Genomic DNA, 22873 nt, shown 5'->3' with positions numbered 1-22873 from the left:
ATTTCCTTGCAAGATCATGGAAAACATAACATATTTCAATAAATTAAGAAGTTTAACGAAAAAGAAAATACAGCTTGAACATCATGCTTCTAATCTTAAATCGTACATAGATAACAATACAATACCAAAAGGTTTAAATATCAAATTAACGCCTCAGACACCGGGTGTAAAGTCCATCAGATTTATGAAACGTTGGGACGATATTTTATTCAATTGTTCATTCCGACTTCTTCAACTCTTACTCTCCTTTTCCATCTACGGCTACAAACAAATTAATTCGGAGATAAATGAAACATATATTAAAACATCTCTGTCTGTTACTCCAGAAGACATGGACGTAATTCGAAGACGACTTTTCGACATTCAAAGAATAGAAAAACAAAATTTCAAAGCTAAACAAAATAAAAAATTCAAACGAGACCGTTTAAACCAACACAGTTCCGTTTTTGAAGAAGATCCAATTTTAAACTTGTTAAAAGAGAGTAAATCAAAACAACCGAGGAAAAGACGTTTTAAAAAATAGAAACACGTAGTTCAAGATAAGTTAGTTGTAAATCTGTCATCAATAGAACTAACTACCTCCGAGGAAAAACTATTGAGTAAAGGCCTTAATTTCTGTCCAGCTCCAGCAACCGTCAACAATTTACAACTTGAGACAGATGTAGAAGCATTTGCCAGGCGTCTTCGGTTGAAATAACATTTCAATAGACAACAGAAGAAAAATTTAAAAGAAGCCGGAATGAATGAATCTGATTATGAGAGTGATGAAGGAGACATATGCATCCCAAAATTTAAAAAGAAAAGTACATGGAATCCCCCTAAAAGCAAAAACGACAATTTGGAATCATTCATTACATCAGTCAAAGCTGAGGTCAGATCTTCAATCGATGGTAAACAAGTCAGAAATATTTCAAAGTCAGAAAGTCAAGCCATGATTAACTTAAAAGACCGTGACGACATTGTTATCAAACAAGCTGACAAAGGAAGTGCCGTTGTAGTGATGAACAAGACAGACTACATCGAAGAAGGAAATCGTCAACTCTCAAACGCTAAATTTCATAAAGAACTAACATGTGATCCAACAAAAGAAATCAGCAAAAAAATTAATGACGCCCTCTCAGAAATGAATAAAGATAAACAAATTGATGACGATACGTACGATTATCTACGCCCAGACGAAACGTGCACAGCCGGTCGATTTTACTTTCTTCCAAAACTTCACAAAGAAGGGATTCCAGGGAGACCTATAGTATCAGCTAATGGCCATCCCACCGAAAAAATTTCAGAATTTGTTGATTACCATCTCAGACCACATGTTCAGCAACTACCATCTCATATTCAAGATACGACTGACTATTTGAAGAAAATGAATTCCTTAAGTCCTTTACCCAACAACACAATTTTGGTTTCAATTGATGTGTGTTCTTTATACACAAATATTCCAAAAGATGAAGGAATAGCCGCGTGTGAAAAAGTATGGAATACTCGAAAGGATAAACATCCCCAAACTGACTGTCCAGTTCAATTACTCAAGCTAGTTCTTGAAAATAACAACTTTATTTTCAACGACAAGCACTTTTTACAGATTGGCGGAACTAGTATGGGAACAAAAATGGCACCTTCTTTTGCCAACATTTTTATGGGGGATCTCGAAGAACGCATCCTTTTGAGTGTGCCATACAAACCTTTGTCATGGCTCCGTTTTACTGATGATATTGACATGAAATGGAACGATACTGCAGAACATTTGCAAGATTTCTTAGATCATTGTAATCAGTTCCATCACTCAATTAAATTTACATCTGAATTTTCCAGCGAGAAAATTGCTTTTCTCGACACCACCACATTTGTAAAAAACGGGGTCATGACAACTGACCTCCACACAAAGAAAACTGATAAACACCAGTTCCTTTCTCCAAAAAGTTGTCACCCGAAACACTGCTCCAGGAGTATACCTTACAGTCAAGCCATCAGACTAAAGCGAATTTGCTCTTCTGAATCCAAACTCAACTATCGTTTGGGACAACTAAAAACACAGCTGAAATCAAGAGGATATAAAACCAAAAACATCACAGACGCTTTTGATAAAGCTAAAGAAAAAGATCGAGCTAGCCTCATGGAATACAAAAATAAGGCGACCCGTGTAGATAGAATTCCGTTTGTTGTAACCTTCCATCCCGATTTGACAAATATTTCATCTTATATCCGAAAGCACTGTCGTTTAGTCGAAAATGACTCTTCCTTAAAAGAAATTTTTCCATCACCTCCTCTTATTGCGTATCGCAGACCCAAAAATCTCAAAGACATACTTGTGACATCAAAAGTAAAGAAACAAGAAACTTCAAAATTAGGGTGTTACAAACAATGCGGTAGAAGGAACTGTAAGTGCTGTAAAGCCGACAACACTGACCACTCTTTCAGCAGCACAGTAACAAAGCAGCGATACAACATCTATGTTACATCTAATTGCAAAACGGAAAATAGTATTTATATTCTTACTTGTGGAACTTGCAAGCTGCAGTATGTTGGTGAAACAGAAACCACATTCAACATCAGACTAAACAATCATCGGTCGTTCTATACAAAAGGAAGAAACTGTCCAATTACGAGACACCTCTTAAGAACAGGACATACTTTTGAAAATATCACCATTCAAATAATTGAGGTAAACCAAAATTGGGACTCAGAAATGAGAAAAAAGAGAGAAAGGTTCTGGATGCATCAGCTACGTACTCTTGAACCTGATGGACTTAATGAGAGGGATGAAAAATAATTCTACCCGAAACCAAAGGAATAACTCACCAAATTTACTTCTATTTAACTAAAACAACTACTTGTTTTAATTTTCGAAAAAAATGTTTATGTACAATAAACGGCAAAAAATTGTTTTATACAGATCATTAATCAATATGTTAAACTTTTGTGTAGCTCAAGCTACAAAGATATGTTTTTGTCATGCGTCCGATTTCACCTAGATAGATGCACACGCCCGATGAAGCTAATTTGTTTAGCGAAATATTGCTTGAATAATATATAAAATATAACACCTAATTTTATAACACTCATTGGTGTGTTAAAGTTACATTCTTAGGCCGTGTTCACACCAAACGCCGTGTAGAGTAAACATGTTTACAATTAGTTTGGTGAAGTGTACACTGGTTTCACATTATATTTGTTCACATCTATACACCTTGTTTAGCTACCTGTACATAAGATTTGTTCCCACTTGTAAACTATATGTCATTTAAATGTTCATTACGTAGAACTGAATTCAAAATTTTTGGACAATTTTTCTAGCGGTAAGGGAACAACCATTTGTCGTCAAAAGGGGGTGGGTTGGAAATGGAAATATTCCGTTCCCCAATTTGATAAAAAAAAAAAAAAATGGTCATACAAATGATAAAAAAAATTATTCTGAATCAAGAGTTTCCCCATACATTATAGTGTTAAATATTGAAAAAAAAGTATTTGATCACCAGCATCGAAAAAAAAAGAGGAATAAAAACGTTCGCGCGGATTTTTTTTTTACTCAGATAATTTGTAGTAGTTTGAATATACTAGAGATGTCTCGATTACGCATTAGAAAACGTTAGCTGCAGCAGCGTGCTTACAGCCGGAAAAAAAGGATTGAGATATTAGGGATCACTTTACATTTTTATCTTTTCTGTTTGTTTCAAATGGTATTTCTTCTCCAAGTAGTATTTGGTAAAGGAATAGGGTAACGTTTTTTTTATTTATTTTAAGTGTTATTTAACGGATCTGAGATACTAGACAAACATATTATTTACCTTGCCTTTAAGTTTTATACTCAACTATAATAGCCCCCCCCCCCGAGAATCAATTGGTTGCTGCCTTATGGGTTCGGCAATGATGCTGCTTTGATAAAGAACAGTAATTTTTTTTAACAAAAAAATATCTGTAAAATTTAGACAATTATTTCTGTAAAGATCTATATACTAATAATTATCAAAAATATAAACTTTACTCAAAAATAGTTTCCTCCTTAAATATATACACGGTAAAACTACTGTCCTAAATGCCTAGTTTTGTGTACACTTAACCTACACAAGGCCTACATTGACTATCGACTGTGTGTAGATAAAACATGATTTAGACTACATGTAAACATTGAGTTTTATCAATGGGAACGCAATTGTGTTTAGTTTACGTGTGAGTTACACTAACACCACACCGAATTTAGGTCAATGTGAACACGGCCTAAGACACTTATATAATTCAATTTAGTAACTGCATCAGTTTATTTACAAACTGATCCACACCTAGATAGATTGAATGTTGATTGTTGCTATTTTTAGACACTGTTTGTCACTGACTCAGACGTACTTATGAATATAATTATTTTCTGTGACTGTATCTTACATTAATTTGTAGGATCCTTTACTATATATAATTTAGCTGATCTGTAACAATAACATCTTCATGCCTTATATATCATGTAATGTAGTACGCCGCTAGATTAAAACTGACGTGGAAAGGTAACACATGGCCAGCGAAAGCTCTTTTTTTGAGAGCCCAGGTGGTCTTGTGGTCTAGCGGGACGGCTGCAGTGCATGCGATTTGGTGTCACGATATCACAGTAGCATGGGTTCGAATCCCGGCGAGGGAAGAACCAAAAATTTGCGAAAGCAAATTTACAGATCTAACATTGTTGGGTTGATGTTTAGACGAGTTTTATATATATATAAACAAGTCTAAATTGAAAACTACGTTCAAACCTATGATTGCGTTGGATAAAAACCGCAATTTTTATACGTGTGCATGTAAAACAAATTTCGTTGTAGAAGGGTCTAAATACTGCACAAACAACATTTTTCAAAAGACCAAAAAAGTGAAAAAGTATATTATAACAAAACGCATTTGACTCACAGGTCGAACAACTGATGTTCTTTAACCCTGCTGACTGCCATTGGCGATTACCAAATAAAATTGATCACGAGATGTAACAAAATGGATCTTAATATAAATTTAATACTAAACAGTAAACAATGAACTTGCGACCAAGATGTTATGCCACAAACACAAGGTGTCAATATTTGTTTTGTACATCAGATCTAGATTTCGACAATATATGTCTCTTCAGTGATGTTAGGGGTCGAAACGGTATTTGGAAAGCCATATAATTTTCCTCAATTTAAGATTGACTCTTGAATTTTAAGAGTCAATATAGGATGAACGGATCATATAAACCGGAGGGAAAATATGATACATGCCCAAACGATAAAATATAAACAAGTCTAAATTGAAAACTACGTTCAAACCTATGATTGCGTTGGATAAAAACCGCAATTTATATAGCAAAAGTAAATAAACACGGTGTACAGTGTATATATATAAAGCATGAACTTTTTCATATAAAATTAACTATTCTGCTGTCTAAAGTTTAAAAAAAATCATTTAAGCATTAACTCCTATTTATTAAATCTTGAAAATTATTTGCTGTTATCAAACTCATGAACATAACATGTTGTCATTTGTGTTACCATCCATGCTTCATGCATTCAATAAAAGAACAGTGTTTCAATGTACCTTGCCAATTGATGGATATATAAAATTTGCTGTCAAAAAGCAATAACTACAAAAATTATGTCCGTTCTTTGAACATTTTTCACAAATTATAAATAACCTACAAGAATGCAGACATGTATGTTATGAATTTTCCTCACAATAACTATTTCCACGAGGCATAACTCATGTAAACATATTTTATCGATCTTGTATTACTTATCATTTTAATAGCCTGTTCAGATTATCTCTATCTTCTAAAAGAAGCACACACATCTTCCTGCTTTTGTCCAAAAAAAAGATGCATATTTTTTCTTACCATTCGTTGTCCTTCCATGAAATCAAACCCATGACACACTGTAGACGTTTCGTTATATTGACTTTCACTTTATAATGACTTTCATTTCTATGTTTCGTCCGGTTTCTTCTAGTTAATCGACAAGTCACTCATTTCAATTTATCTGTAGAAGTAGAAGTAGCATCTGTCTCTGTCCATTCTTTAAACTTAAAAAAAAAGCCGTTGCAGACGGTCGAGCGAGCGTCGATGGATTTGCGTCACTGTGTACAAAACGTAAATAGTGAAAATATTTCAGGGTTTTCATAGTTTTCGAATTCGACGTGCCAAGTACGTAACATAGGGTTCGGAATCAAAATTAGGGATTTAAGAATATAGAATAATGATGGTAAGAAAAGCAGTAATATAGAATAAAGAACCATATAGAGAATAATGGGGTTATTAATAAAGAATAATTAAAATAGCTTTATAGAACCAGAGACATATATTGTATTGTATGTGTCTGATACAAAGGGGGGATGTACGTAATCACGCATATTTAAATTGGACCACCATTTTATCGCTTCAAGGTAAGAATTTTACTTATTATGCCAGTTATATGAGGGTTATGATTATACAAAATAGTCCACCAAAGACTATATAAAGAAGAAAAATAAATGAGCTCAATATTATTGGTTATCTCAATTTTGCAAACACTTCTATACCAGTTTTAGGAATTAGGTCAAACATGCAGGATATCGGTAAAATGTTTCATAACAACATTTTGAATATCAAGAACCGCCTACTTGAACAAATGAACATGTCCGAGTTCTTAATTGTACTCCGGAAAATACTTGTTCCTGACAAATATCCGTCATTATTGTCGAAAAAAGTCATATTAAAAAAAAAAGAACAAGGATTCTGGCAACACATCGAATATCGAAGGATGTCGGGGACACACTAATATAGTAACAATGTAATTGTTCTCTGATTTTATCAATGCGAGCGACATTCTATACCAGCATTTCAATCAGCCCGATTATTCCATCGTTTCTATGACAGTTCACATTATCGAAAAGATATACCACAGCTCTAACAATCCTAATCTTTCAACGACTCTCCGTAGACAAAAAGAAGACTACTGGATTAGACAATTAGGAACTGCAACACCGTATGGCTGCAATGACAAAATTGATGGTATAGGTATTCTATCTAGTCCTTCGTGTAACTTGGTGAATGTGATGAATATTTTCAACTCGACTCCTCGACGTAGACTCAGTCATGGTCATCGTCATTATACATCACCCTCTCTGCATGATGTCTCTATTAATGACTTGCTGCCATTCATACACAAACCGTTAGGTATTCAGCACATTCTTATGGAACTTTATTCATTACCCCTTACAAAACTTCATTCTCTGTTCAATTTATGTTTGGAATCCACTGTTACAAACCCTCATTCAAACCAATACAAACTGCAAGCTATATTTTCGGATATTGCTAGTCACATACTTTTCAAGCCGGTTCGCATAGGAAAAGATGAAAAAGATAAAAGATCTTTTCTAAATCTTTCCTTTTCCAACGAAGGTCTCGATGGCGTCAACCTAGGCAATATCCTTCATCATAAATTAGTTCAATCGAAAATGCCTCCTTATTTCAAAGACCAGTCTGTACCAATAATTTCTTATACCTATACCAAACCTATTGCAACTAAAATTTTCAATTACAAACGCGTTTTGTAGGATCTCGATATTGACGATTCAAGTCTAAACCTCCTGATTGCACCTTGTGCTAGTTCCCAATTCACATATAATCCTGCTGGCCACGTTATTAGCGGTGACCTTAACATTGTTAATAACACTTCTCTACGAAATGTGTTATCGAAAGGTCCGAAATATCGTGAGCCTAAATCCATCAATTGGAAATACAACTTTAAAATTTTGATGGATTCAGTCGAGGATTATGCCAGGCAATGGGCTAAGCGCGAGAAAGCAGACGTAGACACTCTATCCAAATGGATTACGGCAGTGAGGTCGTTAATACAAATCAGAATTAAGATACTAAATGGGTTCATCAATGCCCATTCTACGTCAATCTTCAAAGACCCAAATGTTGCTAAATACCTATCCAACCTCCATGATAAATATGTTGTTGTCCCCGCAGACAAAGCCCCCAATAACATCGTGTTTGTCTGTAAAAGTCATTACATTAATAGCTTGATAAACGAATTAGGTATAGACATTTCACTTGCAAACTCAACATATACCCTCACGACACTTGCCAAAGAGGAAATCCTGGATAATCATAGGTCTGTTCTTTGTTCCTTTGGTATTTCTACCAAAGATGAAGAACTGGACCTTCCATCACTGTATTGGATACCTAAACTACATAAGTGTCCTTACAAACAACGGTTTATTGCTGGGTCTTCCAAGTGCTCCACGAAACCCCTTTCTAAATTATTAACATCTATCACTAGTAACCCTAATTTAGCTTGAACGGACAAAAACGTGTTAACGCTATTTAAATGAGATTAATTGTTATTTGATAAAGATTGACAAAAATTAAAAAATATTTTTAATTCATTTCAATTCATTTCAATTCATTTTAACGCCAGTCAAATAGATTTCTTTGCGGTGAATCAATTGAAATCAAGTTGCTGGTAATGTACGTCAAACTATTAGGCCACGCCCCCGTTAAACTATTTCAAACAGGCATCAATTCGTTTTAAACATCGTTGAGACCCGAGCTTTGCACAGGTAAATCACTCAAGCAAGACAAACTTTATTTATTTATCGGGTTTTTGTCATCAAATTTTATCGAATTCAGTTAAATGTGTGTATTCTTAGTAAAGTCGCATGCTTCACAATTTTTAACAAATGAATGAACAATACATGTGACATTTAAGAAATTAAAATAAAAACATTAAAATATTGATGCACGGTTTAAGAAATGTGAATCTGTTAAAAATAAAATAGTAAACTTGCAAACTTTCAATCCATTTGTTCTCATCGAGGTCCGCGTTCATGTTTCAATGCGATACGTAACATGAAAGTCCAATATGTTACAAATGTATAGACTCTACGATGTCCGAGTTCTGTCCGAAATAAATAATTGATAGCACTTATAAGACATAATGTTGGAATATTTGTCTTTTGTTGAAGTCGACACGTCTCCCTTTAGATGGCTTTCGGTTATTTCCGTAGTTCGGTTGCTGTCTCATTGGCGAATATCTTACATCTCCTTTTTTTCGTGCATCACTTATTTATCATGTGCACTGATGGCTGAAACAAATCTGATCATATACATCTGATAGCACTGCCTGTCACGTTTCTTTTGCCTCAAATAGAGTGGTTTGATTTGAATTTGAATGGGTTTTACTAAACGTCTAGTGGCAAATATTTCACCCATAATACAGCCATTATGTCAGTGGCACATCTGACGAAAATTCAAACCACAGATTACAAATTGCGTTTTTTTTTTCTGAAGTTTATTAACGAATGATATGCTGCTTTTTTATACTCTAATATCAGTTACCCATTCGTGAACGTAATGGACGTATGATGAATGGAGTTCCATGTTTTATCTTTTATATAAAATTTAAAAGGTTAAACCGGGTTGAATTATTACATTTACAAAAACATCATTTTATTTTTTAAATAAATTCAACAACAATATAAGTATATTTTAAAAAATTAATTGACAGTTTATATTGACCATTATATACATATAAAGACCGATGTCGATAACTCCATTGATCTTTTTTATCTTTATTTTTTTTAGCACGAAATAAATACTGGAGTTAATCATATCATAGAAAAAATATCAAACAACGTTAGTTAAGACACGATTGATAAAATCTAATGGTTTATATTTCAGTTTCGAATCAGATTTTTTTAGGCACCAGTGTTACTACTCATTTTGATAAACAGTGACTGAGACGCTTACTTGCAATTCGGAATTGACGAAATAACGTAGCGAAATGACCGTACTTATAGATTATACTTTTGTTTTCCATTTTAATTGTTTTGTCATTTTAGGGACCGTTAAAGCTGCTGATCAATGAGGACCAAAGCTCCGTGTTGAGGCCGTACTTTTGACCTCTAATTAAATTAGACCATGTGACTTGACGGAGAGTTGTTTCATTGGCACACATACCACATCTTCTTATTTATATTAAACGGGAGCAGTTTATTAAATTTTTATTTAGATAAAAAAAAAATATAAAAATTCAGTGAATCAAATGAATTTGTAGCATATTGTTACATTCAAAAGTATTTAATTTTGATTGATAGTATACATTATTTGTATTGCATTCAATTTGGTCCAAAAAAAATGCCCAGTGTCAAATATTGCACATCGATGACCACTTAGATTAGTTACTTTAATTAAACTCATTTCCTTGGCTGGTAGTACACGCTTGTATTTTGTCCTTTAAAGTTAGTCTGTCGGTTTTACGGGGCGCCGAATGGGACTCTTGTGGTTTTGTACAAAATTCAATTCTGTCATAACAAAATCATTTTTGTCTTACAAAACTATGTGCTACAGACTTGTTTTGTGAGAACTTCAATTTTGTGATGACAAAATGCATTTGTGTAGACAAAATTCATTTTTGTAGACAAAATTCATATTTGTCATGACAAAAGTCAATTTTGTCTTAAAGGTATGCAAATATAAACATATTTGCATACAAAATTGACTTTTGTTACCTGATATGGAAATTAAATCACAAAAGTCAATTGTGTACGGTAAGATTCAATTTTGTGAGACAAAATTGACTTTTGTGAAACAAAATTAACTTTTGTGAGACAAAATTGACTTTTGTGAGACAAAATTGACTTTTGTGAGACAAAATTGACTTTTGTGAGACAAAATTGACTTTTGTGAGACAAAATTCAATTTTGTCATTTTTGTTGAGACAAAATTCAATTTTGTCAATTTTGTTGAGACAAAATTCAATTTTGTCAATTTTGTTGAGACAAAAGTCAATTTTGTTAATTTTGTTGAGACAAAAGTCAATTTTGTCAATTTTGTCTCACAAAAGTCAATTTTAGTTCAGAGAAACCAAACTAAACTAATTTAAATACAAAATTGACTTTTGTCGCTCAATTTTCAAATTAGGAAACAAAAGTCAAGTCTGTGTAACAAAAATGAATTTTGTCATGACAAAAGTGACTTTTGTCCGCTGATAGATAATTTTGTATGACAAAATTTCAAATTTGTAGTATGATACAAATTTTGTTAAACTGAACTCATTTTTGTTGAACAAAAGTCACTTTTGTCCGTACAAAATTGAATTTTGAGTACAAAACCACAAGAGTCCCATTCGGCGCCCCGTAGGTTTAATCATTGAAGTAATATTAAATATCAATGAATCACAGTTTAAGGAGAATTCTTCGTCATTTGCAAATAGATATGAAAATTTGCTCACGACTAAATTCAGGCCGAAAGAAATATGTTTTGTTTTATTTCAGATTACGATTGAATTCAGGCCGAGAGAAATATGTTTTGTTTTACATCATATTTATCCAATCAGCTGTCTTGTATGCGATGACATACGGTCCACTTAGTTTAGTTTTCCTTGTAATGAATTATAAATTGATTGCAATAAAAATTATTCAATACACTATAAAGCAAACAATGTCTAGCCCAAAAATGACTTACACGACGCTATACTATACATATTATGCTTAATAATTATTTACAAATTAAGACAGCGTAAAAAATAAAATAATAACATTAATAATAATTACTATTTAACGGTATAGCTCTGATTTATCGGGGTCTATTATGCTATTAGTATGATAGTCCCAGCAATTTAAAAAAATGATCATCAAAAGAACGGTTGTGCTATTGTGGGCCAGGGACTTGCCGGTATGTCTAAAACCCACCCAGGCCGCTTTGATGCACTGAGCTCTAAGACACTTATGGAACACTATAGCGAACTTTCTAGACAAATTTGAAATTGTCAGATTAAAATAGCCAACGCTTATATTGAAGAATAAACAAGTCACGAAAAGAATTATTACTATAAATTGTACATTATACGGATATTTTGACTAATTCACTAAAAAAACCAACTAAGCTTTGATACAGCGGAAGCAAGAACATCGAGCGTAGCAAAGATAAAAAAAAAATTATGTATTTTCAAATTAAAGGACAAAGCGTACGCAATATCACCCGGAATTCGAATCTGACTGACTAGCAAATTACTACAAAATTAAACAAAAAAAAAAAGGAACAACGTATGTTAGAATCACGAAAAAAATGGATTTAGATTAGATTTGTGATCATTGGAATTTATTAAGACTTTTTTAAAATATCTATTTCTAGGAACTTTTTTTAGATCGAAATTAATAAAGTTCATAAGTATGTGGTACAGCTCACACCGATAAATATATTACGGCATATTCATATAGAATTGCAAATAAACCTTTCAATAATGAATTCTTATAAGCCGATTTTAAAGCTCATAATATAAGAGATATGGGATATAATTCAATTTGACGGCAACCAAACGACAAAAACACTATAGGTAAATCAAGACCGCATGTTTAGTCTTCAACAAGAAACATGTGTCTACACGAAATGCCAAACTCTAAATCGTGATGAACTTGTAGATACAATATTCAAAAAACAACAATATTAAAGTCTAAATAATATAAATATTCATTATTCACACATATTCTAGATTTTCTAAATGGTTTGAGACACGTATGCAAAGCCCATGTATTTTCCGTTCACATAATGTTTTGACGGTTTTCCTTTTTTTATTTATAACGTCCTACAAACATTGCTCAGACTAAACAGCATGAAAGACTAAAACACTTTTATAAGTCAGCGTATAGGTTTATTCCTTGAATGCCAACATCCTTTGATCTACCGACAATTTACCTATAGATAATGTTGGCTTTCGAGGAATAGGTGCAAAAAGTTATCACAACACGAGAGCATGCTTATCAAAAATGGACATTTAGAGGTATAGGGGGGGTGGGTTGAGATCTCACAAACATGTTTAACCCCGCCGCATTTTAGCGCCTGTCCCAAGTCAGGAGCCTCTGGCCTTTCTTAGTCTTGTATTATTTTAATTTTAGTTTCTTGTACACAATTTGGAAATTAGTATGGCGTACATTATCACTGAACTAGTATATATTTGTTTAGGAGCCAGCTGAAGGACGTCTCCGGGTGCGGGAATTTCTCGCTACATTGAAGACCTGTTGGTGACCTTTTGCTGTTGTTTTTTTTATTTGGTCGGGTTGTTGTCTCTTTGACACATTCCCCATTTCCATTGTCAATTTTATTTAATTCGAATTGAATTCGCTAATCGCGTACACACACTCTTCTTTTTTAATTCGAATTAAATGTCCGTGTGAACGAGGCATAATTAAACAGATAGTTAAAATCTAATTCATGTTTGTTACGTTGTTGAAATTTTTTCTGATGATACTACTTGAACGGATATGGATTCTCTTAAAATGAAACTTTGAAAAGTGTTGCATCACATGTGCATATTGTGAGAAATTCCAGTTTACACAAATGTGAATCCTCTTTGGACTTTGAAGGTTTTTTTTCAATATTTCTATAGTTGTGTGTGCTGTAACATCCTACCATATTACTTGATTAAATTTCTTGAAACTTTGTATCACGTGTTAGAATACTATTGATGTATTATGTTCAGTTTGTTCAGGATATTTTATTAGTAATAATACTACACACTTTTTTGCAAGTGCTTCATGAAATGATACTGGTTAGGGGTTTATCGTGTTCGCAAATCATCGGTGTTCTTATAAAACAAAGTAATGTAGTTTGATTGGAATTGAGACACATTTCCACAAGAGACCAAATGACACAGAAATTCACAATAGGCAACCGTACAGTCTTCAACTATGAGCAAAGCCCATACCACATAGTGGAACTAACTATACAAATCAGATGAAACCGGTTTAACTCATCAGATGTAAATAAATAGAAATACTACACAGAATAGACGTGGTCAGGTTCTTGTATATCCAAACAAACAAAAAACACTTGTAAAGTACATCCTCTGAGAAAACTTGCAGTTACTGACAGCTAGTTCAAAGCCACAAACAACTAAAAAAATCAATCCGCTATAGACTAAATTCTTGTTACCCTATTTTATGGTTAATTGTTTAATTAAAATATTCATATATTTCATGTATATATACTTAACAAATAAATATTTATAATAATATGGAACAAAATAAATCTCTAATATCCTCTTTTAGTTTGAAATAATTATATTTAACTAAATATAAATGTTATATTTATATATATGTCTTATGTTAATAAAACTTGTTCATTCCCAAATTTATTTATTTTTTAATAAAAAGTAACAAAAATCATTTTCTTTCTATCTTCATATTCATAATTATTTAACCCTTAAATTTTGCTACTTTTCTTATCAAAATGTGATAAAATGTTACAATTTCATCTTATAAAAACAGAAATATTTTTGTTGGTATTCAAGGAATAGGTAACATATAAAATGTTGGCATTCGAGGAAGACACCAGCGTACACACGGTGTTTTTTTAACAAATCGATAATTTCGTTGCCCAGGGATATGAATTTGACATTAAAAGTCCCTCAAACCTTTACAATACCCGGCCGTGTCATTTCCGTTTTAACAGATCGAGAACACGACCTTTTAGGATATGCATGAATTACCATACGTATGTCCGAGCATCTGTTATTATAATGTATTAACGTGTGACGTAATTTATTTTGAACTCTTTTTTTTTGGGCGCTTTTTTTACCAATCCACTAAACAAGAAACAATGCATGATGGGCTACAACATGTTTACAATTAAACGAAAACAAGTGTTATATTTACTGAAATACAACACATTTCTTTGCGGTATTATCAATTTCGCTTAGATTTTTTTGTATCCATATTTATAGCTTGTGATATGAAGTATTCTTTCAATGCTCAGATTAACGAAGAATTATTTCTATGCAAAAAACAGAGTATTTAATTTAAATAACCCGATATAAAGTCATTTCTGTATGATTGCCGATGACACAGAGATTTCGGGTATTCGTCCGCAAGACAGCAACTGAACGACAGTTTTAACACAAAGCCAATTATATTTAAGACAAACTTACTAGTGTAAAGCTAACCGTCGGTGCTAACTTTCATAAAGACATTTAAAAGAAATTAGGGATCCTTGAATTTTGTGCTCGTAAACACAGGAAAGATTAAGAGGGGTTCAAATTTATATAGGGGTCACTAAATTTTTATCGCTTTTCACAAAATTGATATTATGATATTGTACCCTTTTTTATGATGTAAAAAATAATTTAAATCGATAATTTATTTCTCTATAGGAAACAACAATGTATAATCATCAAGCGGGACAATTTCAAGCCAATTATACGTTATGTTTTCTTCTCATTATTGAAGGCATTGCGGTTGCCTATCATTACTTACATCCATGCACTTCATTTGAAACTTTAAAACAATTTATTCACACAGAAATCACAGCTTATTAGTGTGGGTGTAAGGGACACGAATGAAGAAACCTATCTGGGAAGTAATATGAAATACAAAACTATTAAACCGTTGTTTTTCCCGTTTGAATGGTTTTACACTAGTAATTTTGGGGCCCTTTATAGCTTGTTTTTCGTTGCGAGCCAAGGCTCAGTGTTGAAGGCCGTACATAAGCCTACAATGGTTTACTTTCATTAATTGTAATTTGGATGGAGAATTGTCTCATTGGCACTCACACCACATCTTCCTATATCTATATGCTATACACCTTAAGGGCGTTAGCCTGAATGTGTGCGTCTTTCTTACGCCAAAATAATGCAGAACGACAAATTGAATTATTAAGGACAGGGATTGATTGAATGATTGATTGATTGTTGTTGCTTAACGTCCAGTGGCAAATAGTTCATGCATATTCAGGACGAGAACAAGTTCACAATAAATACACTAGGTATGTTGATACGATAGAGGCCATCTGGGATGATGGTCAGGGAAATTTGGACTGCCACTGGAAAATGAGGATACCTTGTATAGGGACAGAAATTTTGCCTTGCAACAGGCCACCTACGGACCCCTCAAAAGAGTTGTTGCAAGGATTCTTAACGTGCAAAGAACAAAGAGCGTTGCAGTCTCTTTACACGAGGCATCATATTTCACGTCACCCTTCTGACCGGACGTGGCTGCGAACTTGATACATCCCGCACAGCCAAACGGACGCCCCATTTCCGCAAGCGTTTTACTGCCGGTCTTGAGAAGACCAAGTGACCATATTTCTATACCCTATTCACCCTAAAGAAGAGGGGGTTTCAATACTAACGGATTCCCTGTTAAGAAAATGTAGGTGATCTTTCAGCAATTTGATAATATGCTATTGAAATGCAGGGTATCCAATTTATGTATCGACAACTTTATGTCAAAAAAGGTAAATAATTTTGACAGAAAACAAAGGCACTTTTCCTTGCATAATTTAATCTTAAATATTTGAAAATTGTTATAATAAATGGGTAAATTTTTTTTAACATTTTGATCACAGCCAAATTTTGTACGGTGTGTAGAAATACCACAAAGGACTTATTAGTGCACTGAAGGACTATACAAATCATTGGTGCATTAAGAACAAAGTTTTTGCACTAAGGACATTAAAACGATGTTATTAGTCCACAAACATGGATATGAGAAGATATAAGTATATAACTCATAAATATAAATTTGGGTATCAATTTATATCATAATTTTGAAATTGACTTTCTTTTTTATCAGCGCATGCAATGTGACCGAAGGCTTATTGCAAATTCCCAAGCATCAATGTTCAGTCAACCTTATCCAATAAACAATTGTCATTTGATCGTTACTAATTGATAAGTTTATGATAGTTGTAGAATAAACTTAATGATTTAGCGTAGTTTATTTTCAACTTGATGAAAGAATAATTTTATTTTATGTCCTTCTTAACAACACAGGAGTTTACATTTGTACATACTTTCATAAGAGATAGATAGACATTAAGATGGGAAAATGTGGCATTAGTGGGGATCTTAAAAACCCGATAACATCATTATTATATTGTGTTGGAAGGGAACTGTACGGTTTCTACATTTTCGACATTCGAAAATATAACAAGTTGCAACATGGAAAGTTTTCCAATAGTGAATCAAATGATACTATATAACGTTTCTTCTAGACATTCAAAACATTCTATATGTATATATGAACCAATCAAATAATAAACGACGTATGCATACAAACGTTTTTCGTCGAATGGAGGAGCTTTAAATATATAGATCAGAACTGTCACACAACAGCGATAAAAATGTCAATAATCATTGAAATACACATCGTTGAGTCCAGAAATTTTTAAAGTACTATTTCTGTTGTATGGTCTTACCTGTCTGAAAGTTTAAAAGCCATTGCACCAGTAGAGATTCACAAATTATATTTTTTTCAATATCGGATAAATTAATTGACTGTACAATCGCTTACGAGTTTACTGTACTATCACTTGGGCCTTTCCTGTACAATCGCTTGTCCAACTTATCAAAGCTCATTTTCAATAAAAAAAAATTAAGGAGATGTGATATGATTTGCAATTATACAACTATCCATCAAATTAATTGCCGGGATGTACACATGTAAGCTATATTGGGCGACCATACCTTATAATCGGCTATATATATAAAAGGTCCCAACATAAACAAATTTTGAACAATTAAATTCGAAAACTAACGGCCTTATCTAGAAAAAACAACAATTTACAAAAACAAAAATAAAATAATATGCCAGACATGAACCAACGGCAGCCACTGAACTACAGGCCACTGACTTGGGATTTTCACAGAAAGAAGATGACGTGATAAGCATGCATGTGTGTGTACGCTCAACCTCCTAAACTGAAGTGGATGTAAGCAATTATAGGCAACAACCCGGCCTTCAATAACGAGAAAACCCCTTCCATATAGTCGACCGATCACTAAAAGGCCCCGACTGGAAAATGTGATTTTTTTTTAAAACTCTAACCAGAGTGCATGTATATCAGCTTACAGAACTTGAAAACCAAAAAAAATAGTTATAAATAAAAATACGGATAAACATATTTTTTAAGCTATCATAATCATTTACAAGCTTCTGTCCTATTTTATTAGAAATCCAGGATAGTTAAGAAAGTAATTAAAGTTTCAAACACTTTACCCACAGAGTAATTTTTTGTGGTTTGTAGATAGCTATTGCAACAAAAGTCGGAAGGCTCAACCAGAGACATATATACACATATGTGTATATATGTCTCTGACTCAACAAAATGTAATAAACTATTATACTTTGCGAAATATGTTTATCTTCTATTATATCAGTATGTGTTGGTTAAAATAAAATCTCTATATATTTTTTACTATTTCAAAAAATCTTTATAAAACATTTCTACAGAACTTAAAAAAGTGAACTAATAAAAGTCTTACGGAACAAGCATGCAGACGAAATTAAAAGAAACAAAAATAAGAAGAAAATACACTCTTACATAGAAGTAAAAACTATAACAGTCAGAAAAGCAAAATAGATATGGCAGAAATACCTATACCATAAAAAAAACCAAGAACAATATGAAATAACATAATATATACATTCTTAATAAGTATACTAGTGTATTCAAAACGGGTCAAGGTTGAACGAACATGATTTTTTATATATTACTGTCAACTGAGTGTGGCGCGTGTCGATAAAATATAAAATCACTGTCTAAAAGTGATTATAAAATTTGAAATTGTTTTTTTTAAATCGTTGACTTGTATATGCAATGTCTTTTGTGCCAATTGTATCATTCCATCAGGTCCTTTAGTGCATTTTTGTTCTATGTGCACTAAGGGGGACTTTTGCGGTATTTTAACGGACACCCCAAAAAAGAATTAAAGGACAAAACGTTATTATGTGGAATTTGTTTTCGGAAAAGGTTTCATTTGTCTAATATTTGAGAACAAATCTATTCTTTTTCAAGTCAATACATTTTAGGTAAACACTTAGAGTTACACATACACGACCCTACATTTTTGATAGAAAAAAAATGCATTTTCAAAATCGTATAATCTTTTTAACTATATTTAATTTGCGGTTTTGTGATATGTGCATGTAGTTTGAACAACGTCGTCAATAGTGTTTGAAAGAAGCTATAAAAACATGATTTAGAACCTTATACACCACACACGGAGGTACATGTATGATACCATTACGAGTGAACGTATGATATAACTGTGAAATAGCCATTGTAATTGCCACGTTATTTTATGGATCGTTCATTTTATTACCTTTAGATTATTAACAAGTGCCATCGAACTAAATCTTTATAGACCGTATATTTAACGCATAAATACGCTAATTTTACAGTGTAGAGGTAGAAGACGAAGAAGAATTATTTATAATAGTGCAATCTGAACAAACAAATAAATACACATTTATATTAAATAAGTTTGTTTATTCAAATGAAAGATAGGATAAGCGCATTTACAAACAAATGTACTAAGAGACTAAGACATATACTCAATGCTACACTTAAATTTATGTCATACATATGTATTGTTTAAATCTATGAGGATCTTGACGGGGTCCTTCATTTCTGTTTTTATTATAGTTTTATCACTCTCACTTCACGGCCTAATAGCAGTTTCAGAAGCTTAGTTTAAACGGAGACACGGTTCCCTGATGCGGCCTAAAGAGGATAACGAAATTAACTATATAAATGATCTTACATATAAAATATTTGTATTTTGCGTTATTGATCGTTCCTGATGAAGTAAAATCCAGAAACGTGAATTGGACGTATGAAATTTATAAGATAAGATAAGATAATTTTATTTACCAATCAAGGTGCCGCTATACAATCAAATGAATGAATTACAAAATAAAGCTCAGAAAATGATTAGAATGATTAAAGTACATTAAGACAACCAAAAAAAAAAAACAAAAAAAAAAACCACATTAATACACATTTAAGATGTTGTTGTCACTCTTTTATTAGTGTTACGTTTAAAATTTTCAATCCTTTTTTTTTTAAATAATATCAACGAATGATTTTATGTTTCATAATTAAAAATAATATACTTTTTTTTTTATTTTAGCATTTATAATACAATGTATCATCCACATAAAAGGGCGTAACTCCTAATATCATTCTGACACACTAAACGGATCTTGACCCGATCTGAAATTTTTAAACGTTACTTTTTATGATTGGTCTAGGTTTGTCCAAAACAGTCTTAACAGACTTGATTTAACGCTAGAGCATATTAAAAGGCATAAGAGAATGCCGACTAATAGCCAGTCAAGATCGTTTAACTAAACCTACCCGTTGGTATCCCAAACTAAAATTTATCTCATATATACAGGATACATGTTCATTTATTACAAGAATTTGTGTACGTCAAGGTGCATGATAGCACGATAATATACGAATCGTAACAACGCTTCAATATGCTCGTCCATTATATGCTCTTCCACAATTTACGCCTGTTTTGCTCCAGCGACCGGTATTACAATTTAACATAGTTTAAAAGCTCATTAATCTGTTACTTCATTTATAATTTTGAGCAAGACTTAACTGTTTATTATTAAAATTCAACAAATGTCAACATTATCTTCATCAATTTTATTATTTAACAAAACATTGTTTTTCATTACAAGCAATTTCATATATTAATATACAGCTAGTGAATATTTGTTGTCTACCGAAAATATAAGATTTAAATTATATACCCAATGAATAATTTTTGTGAAGTTACTTTTATTTCCGTTACATATCTTATTTACGATTACAATATAGTAAAACAGAAAAACAGAAAAGATAAATATTCAGGAATACCTAAAGTTTCGTAAGCAATTGCAAAGTACCACACGTTACTTAGATTCCACGAGTTTTCATAGCAATTAGCAATTTTTAAAACGAATATGTGAGATAAAGATCTACTGCATTTTGGCAAATTCAAATTATGTTATACTTCTATTTTATTTTCAACAGATTCACATTTCTTAAACCGTGCATCAATATTTTAATGTTTTTATCTAAATTTCTTTAATGTCACATGTATTGTTCATTCATTTGTTAAAATTGTGAAGCATGCGACTTAACTGAGAATACACGCATATAACTAAATTCGATTGAAGTTGATGAAAAAAAACGATAAATAAATAAAGTTTGTCTTGCTTGAGTGATTTACCTGTACAAAGCTCGGGTCTCAACGATGTTTAAAACGAATTGATGCCAGTTTGAAATAGTTTAACGGGGGCGTGGCCTAATAGTTTGACGTACATTACCAGCAACTTGATTTCAATTGATTCACCGCAAAGAAATCTATTTGACTGGCGTTAAAATGAATTGAAATGAATTGAAATGAATTAAAAATATTTTTTAATTTTTGTCAATCTTTATCAAATAACAATTAATCTCATTTAAATAGCGTTAACACGTTTTTGTCCGTTCAAGCTAAATTAGGGTTACTAGTGTATTTTATCAGCAATCAAAGACGGGCTTCAAAGTTATTGTGAAACTGCCTATTCTAGAGGTGGCGTGAATCAGATGTGGATACTTAAAAATTCCAAAGATCTTTTAGAGTACATACAATCTAACTCTCTTTCATTTGTAACAGTATTAAAACATTTGACTTTTCTACTCTTTACACAAGTATTCCACATTCCAAACTAAAAGACAAATTAAAAGAGTTGGTATTACTTTGCTTCATAAAAAAAAATGGCCAACGTAGATACAAGTATCTTGTCTTAGGGAGGGACAAATCCTACTTTGTAAAGAATCACTCTGATTCAAACAAAAAATTCTCTGAAACCGATATTAACAAGATGCTTGATTTCTTGATTGACAACATTTTTGTTACGTTCGGAGGACGTGTTTTTCAACAGACTGTCGGCATCACAATGGGAACAAACTGTCCCTTCTACTTGCTGACTTGTTTCTTTATTATTATGAGGCTGACTTCATGCAGGAACTTCTTAGGAAGAAAGATAAGAAGTTAGCAATATCCTTTAACTCTACTTTCAGCTATATAGATGACGTTCTTTTACTAAACAATTCAAAATTTGGTGACTTTGTGGAACGCATCTATCCCATCGAATTGGAGATAAAGGATACTACAGATACAGTTAAGTCGGCTTCATATCTTGACTTACATCTAGAAATTGACAATGAGGGTCTGTTGAAGACAAAACTTAACGACAAAAGAGATGATTTCAGCTTTCCAATTGTGAACTTTCCATTTCTAAGTAGCAACATTCCAGCAGCACCTGCATACAGGGTATATATCTCCCAATTGATGCGATATTCCCGTGCTTGCATTTCCTATCATGATTTTCTTGATAGAGGGTTACTGCTCACAAGGAAGCTATTAAACCAGGAGTTCCAAATGGTTAAGTTGAAATCATCCCTTCGTAAATTTTACGGACTCCATCACGAGTTGGTTGACAGTTATGATTTAACCGTTTCACAAATGATATCGGATATGTTCCTTACGTCGTAACTACAATCCCCTTCCCTTTCATGAATTTGACCTACCGAATTAGACTATTTACCGGACCTGATTATAATGGCAAAAAACTTAAAAGTTTATCTATATGCTCTTTTAAAATTTAAAAAATACATTGATTGAAATTAAATGGATTGTTCCTTTTAAAACTTTTGTTTGGCGAAACACTAAATAAAACAATTTTTTAATGAAAAAAATCTGTGTATTTCCGAAAAAGCTATTACAACAGGTTTTTATTATCACACGCAAGTCAACCATTTGCTAAGAGTTATCATACATATAAGGACATCACTCGATGATATAAATCAAAGAAGGTTAGGAATATCAAATTCATTTTGTATGGTAAAATTCTACTAAATGAAAAAAAAAAGTGAAATCATAAAAAACTGAATTCAAAGGGAAATTATTATCCATTATCAAATGCTTACCTGCTATCAGGTCATTAAAAATAGCATTCTTAATTAATGTTGATTCAATCATATCGTCTTTGCATCAGAGATTAACACATTTATTTTAAATCAAGTTGTTGGTATGATCCGGGTAATGGTCTTATTGTATAT

At 32.5% G+C, this 22873-nt stretch overlaps 1 protein-coding gene across 1 annotated transcript; it reads left to right on the top strand.

Moving 5' to 3' along the window:
• The first annotated feature begins 739 nt into the window (after positions 1-739).
• Positions 740-2773, top strand: LOC134692273 (uncharacterized). The gene has a single exon (XM_063552724.1). The coding sequence runs from the start codon at positions 740-742 to the stop codon at positions 2771-2773; it is 2034 nt and encodes a 677-aa protein (XP_063408794.1).
• Positions 2774-22873: the final 20100 nt, after the last annotated feature.

The sequence above is a fragment of the Mytilus trossulus genome, chromosome 12, assembly GCF_036588685.1.
Source record: "Mytilus trossulus isolate FHL-02 chromosome 12, PNRI_Mtr1.1.1.hap1, whole genome shotgun sequence".
Classification (NCBI taxonomy): Eukaryota; Metazoa; Mollusca; class Bivalvia; order Mytilida; family Mytilidae; genus Mytilus; species Mytilus trossulus.
Note: the sequence above shows the minus strand (reverse complement) of the source record. Positions and strands in the feature narration are given on the sequence as shown.

Excerpts from the sequence above, each read along its gene's own strand:
- LOC134692273 (XM_063552724.1), top strand. The coding sequence starts at position 740 with ATGAATGAATCTGATTATGAGAGTGATGAAGGAGACATATGCATCCCA.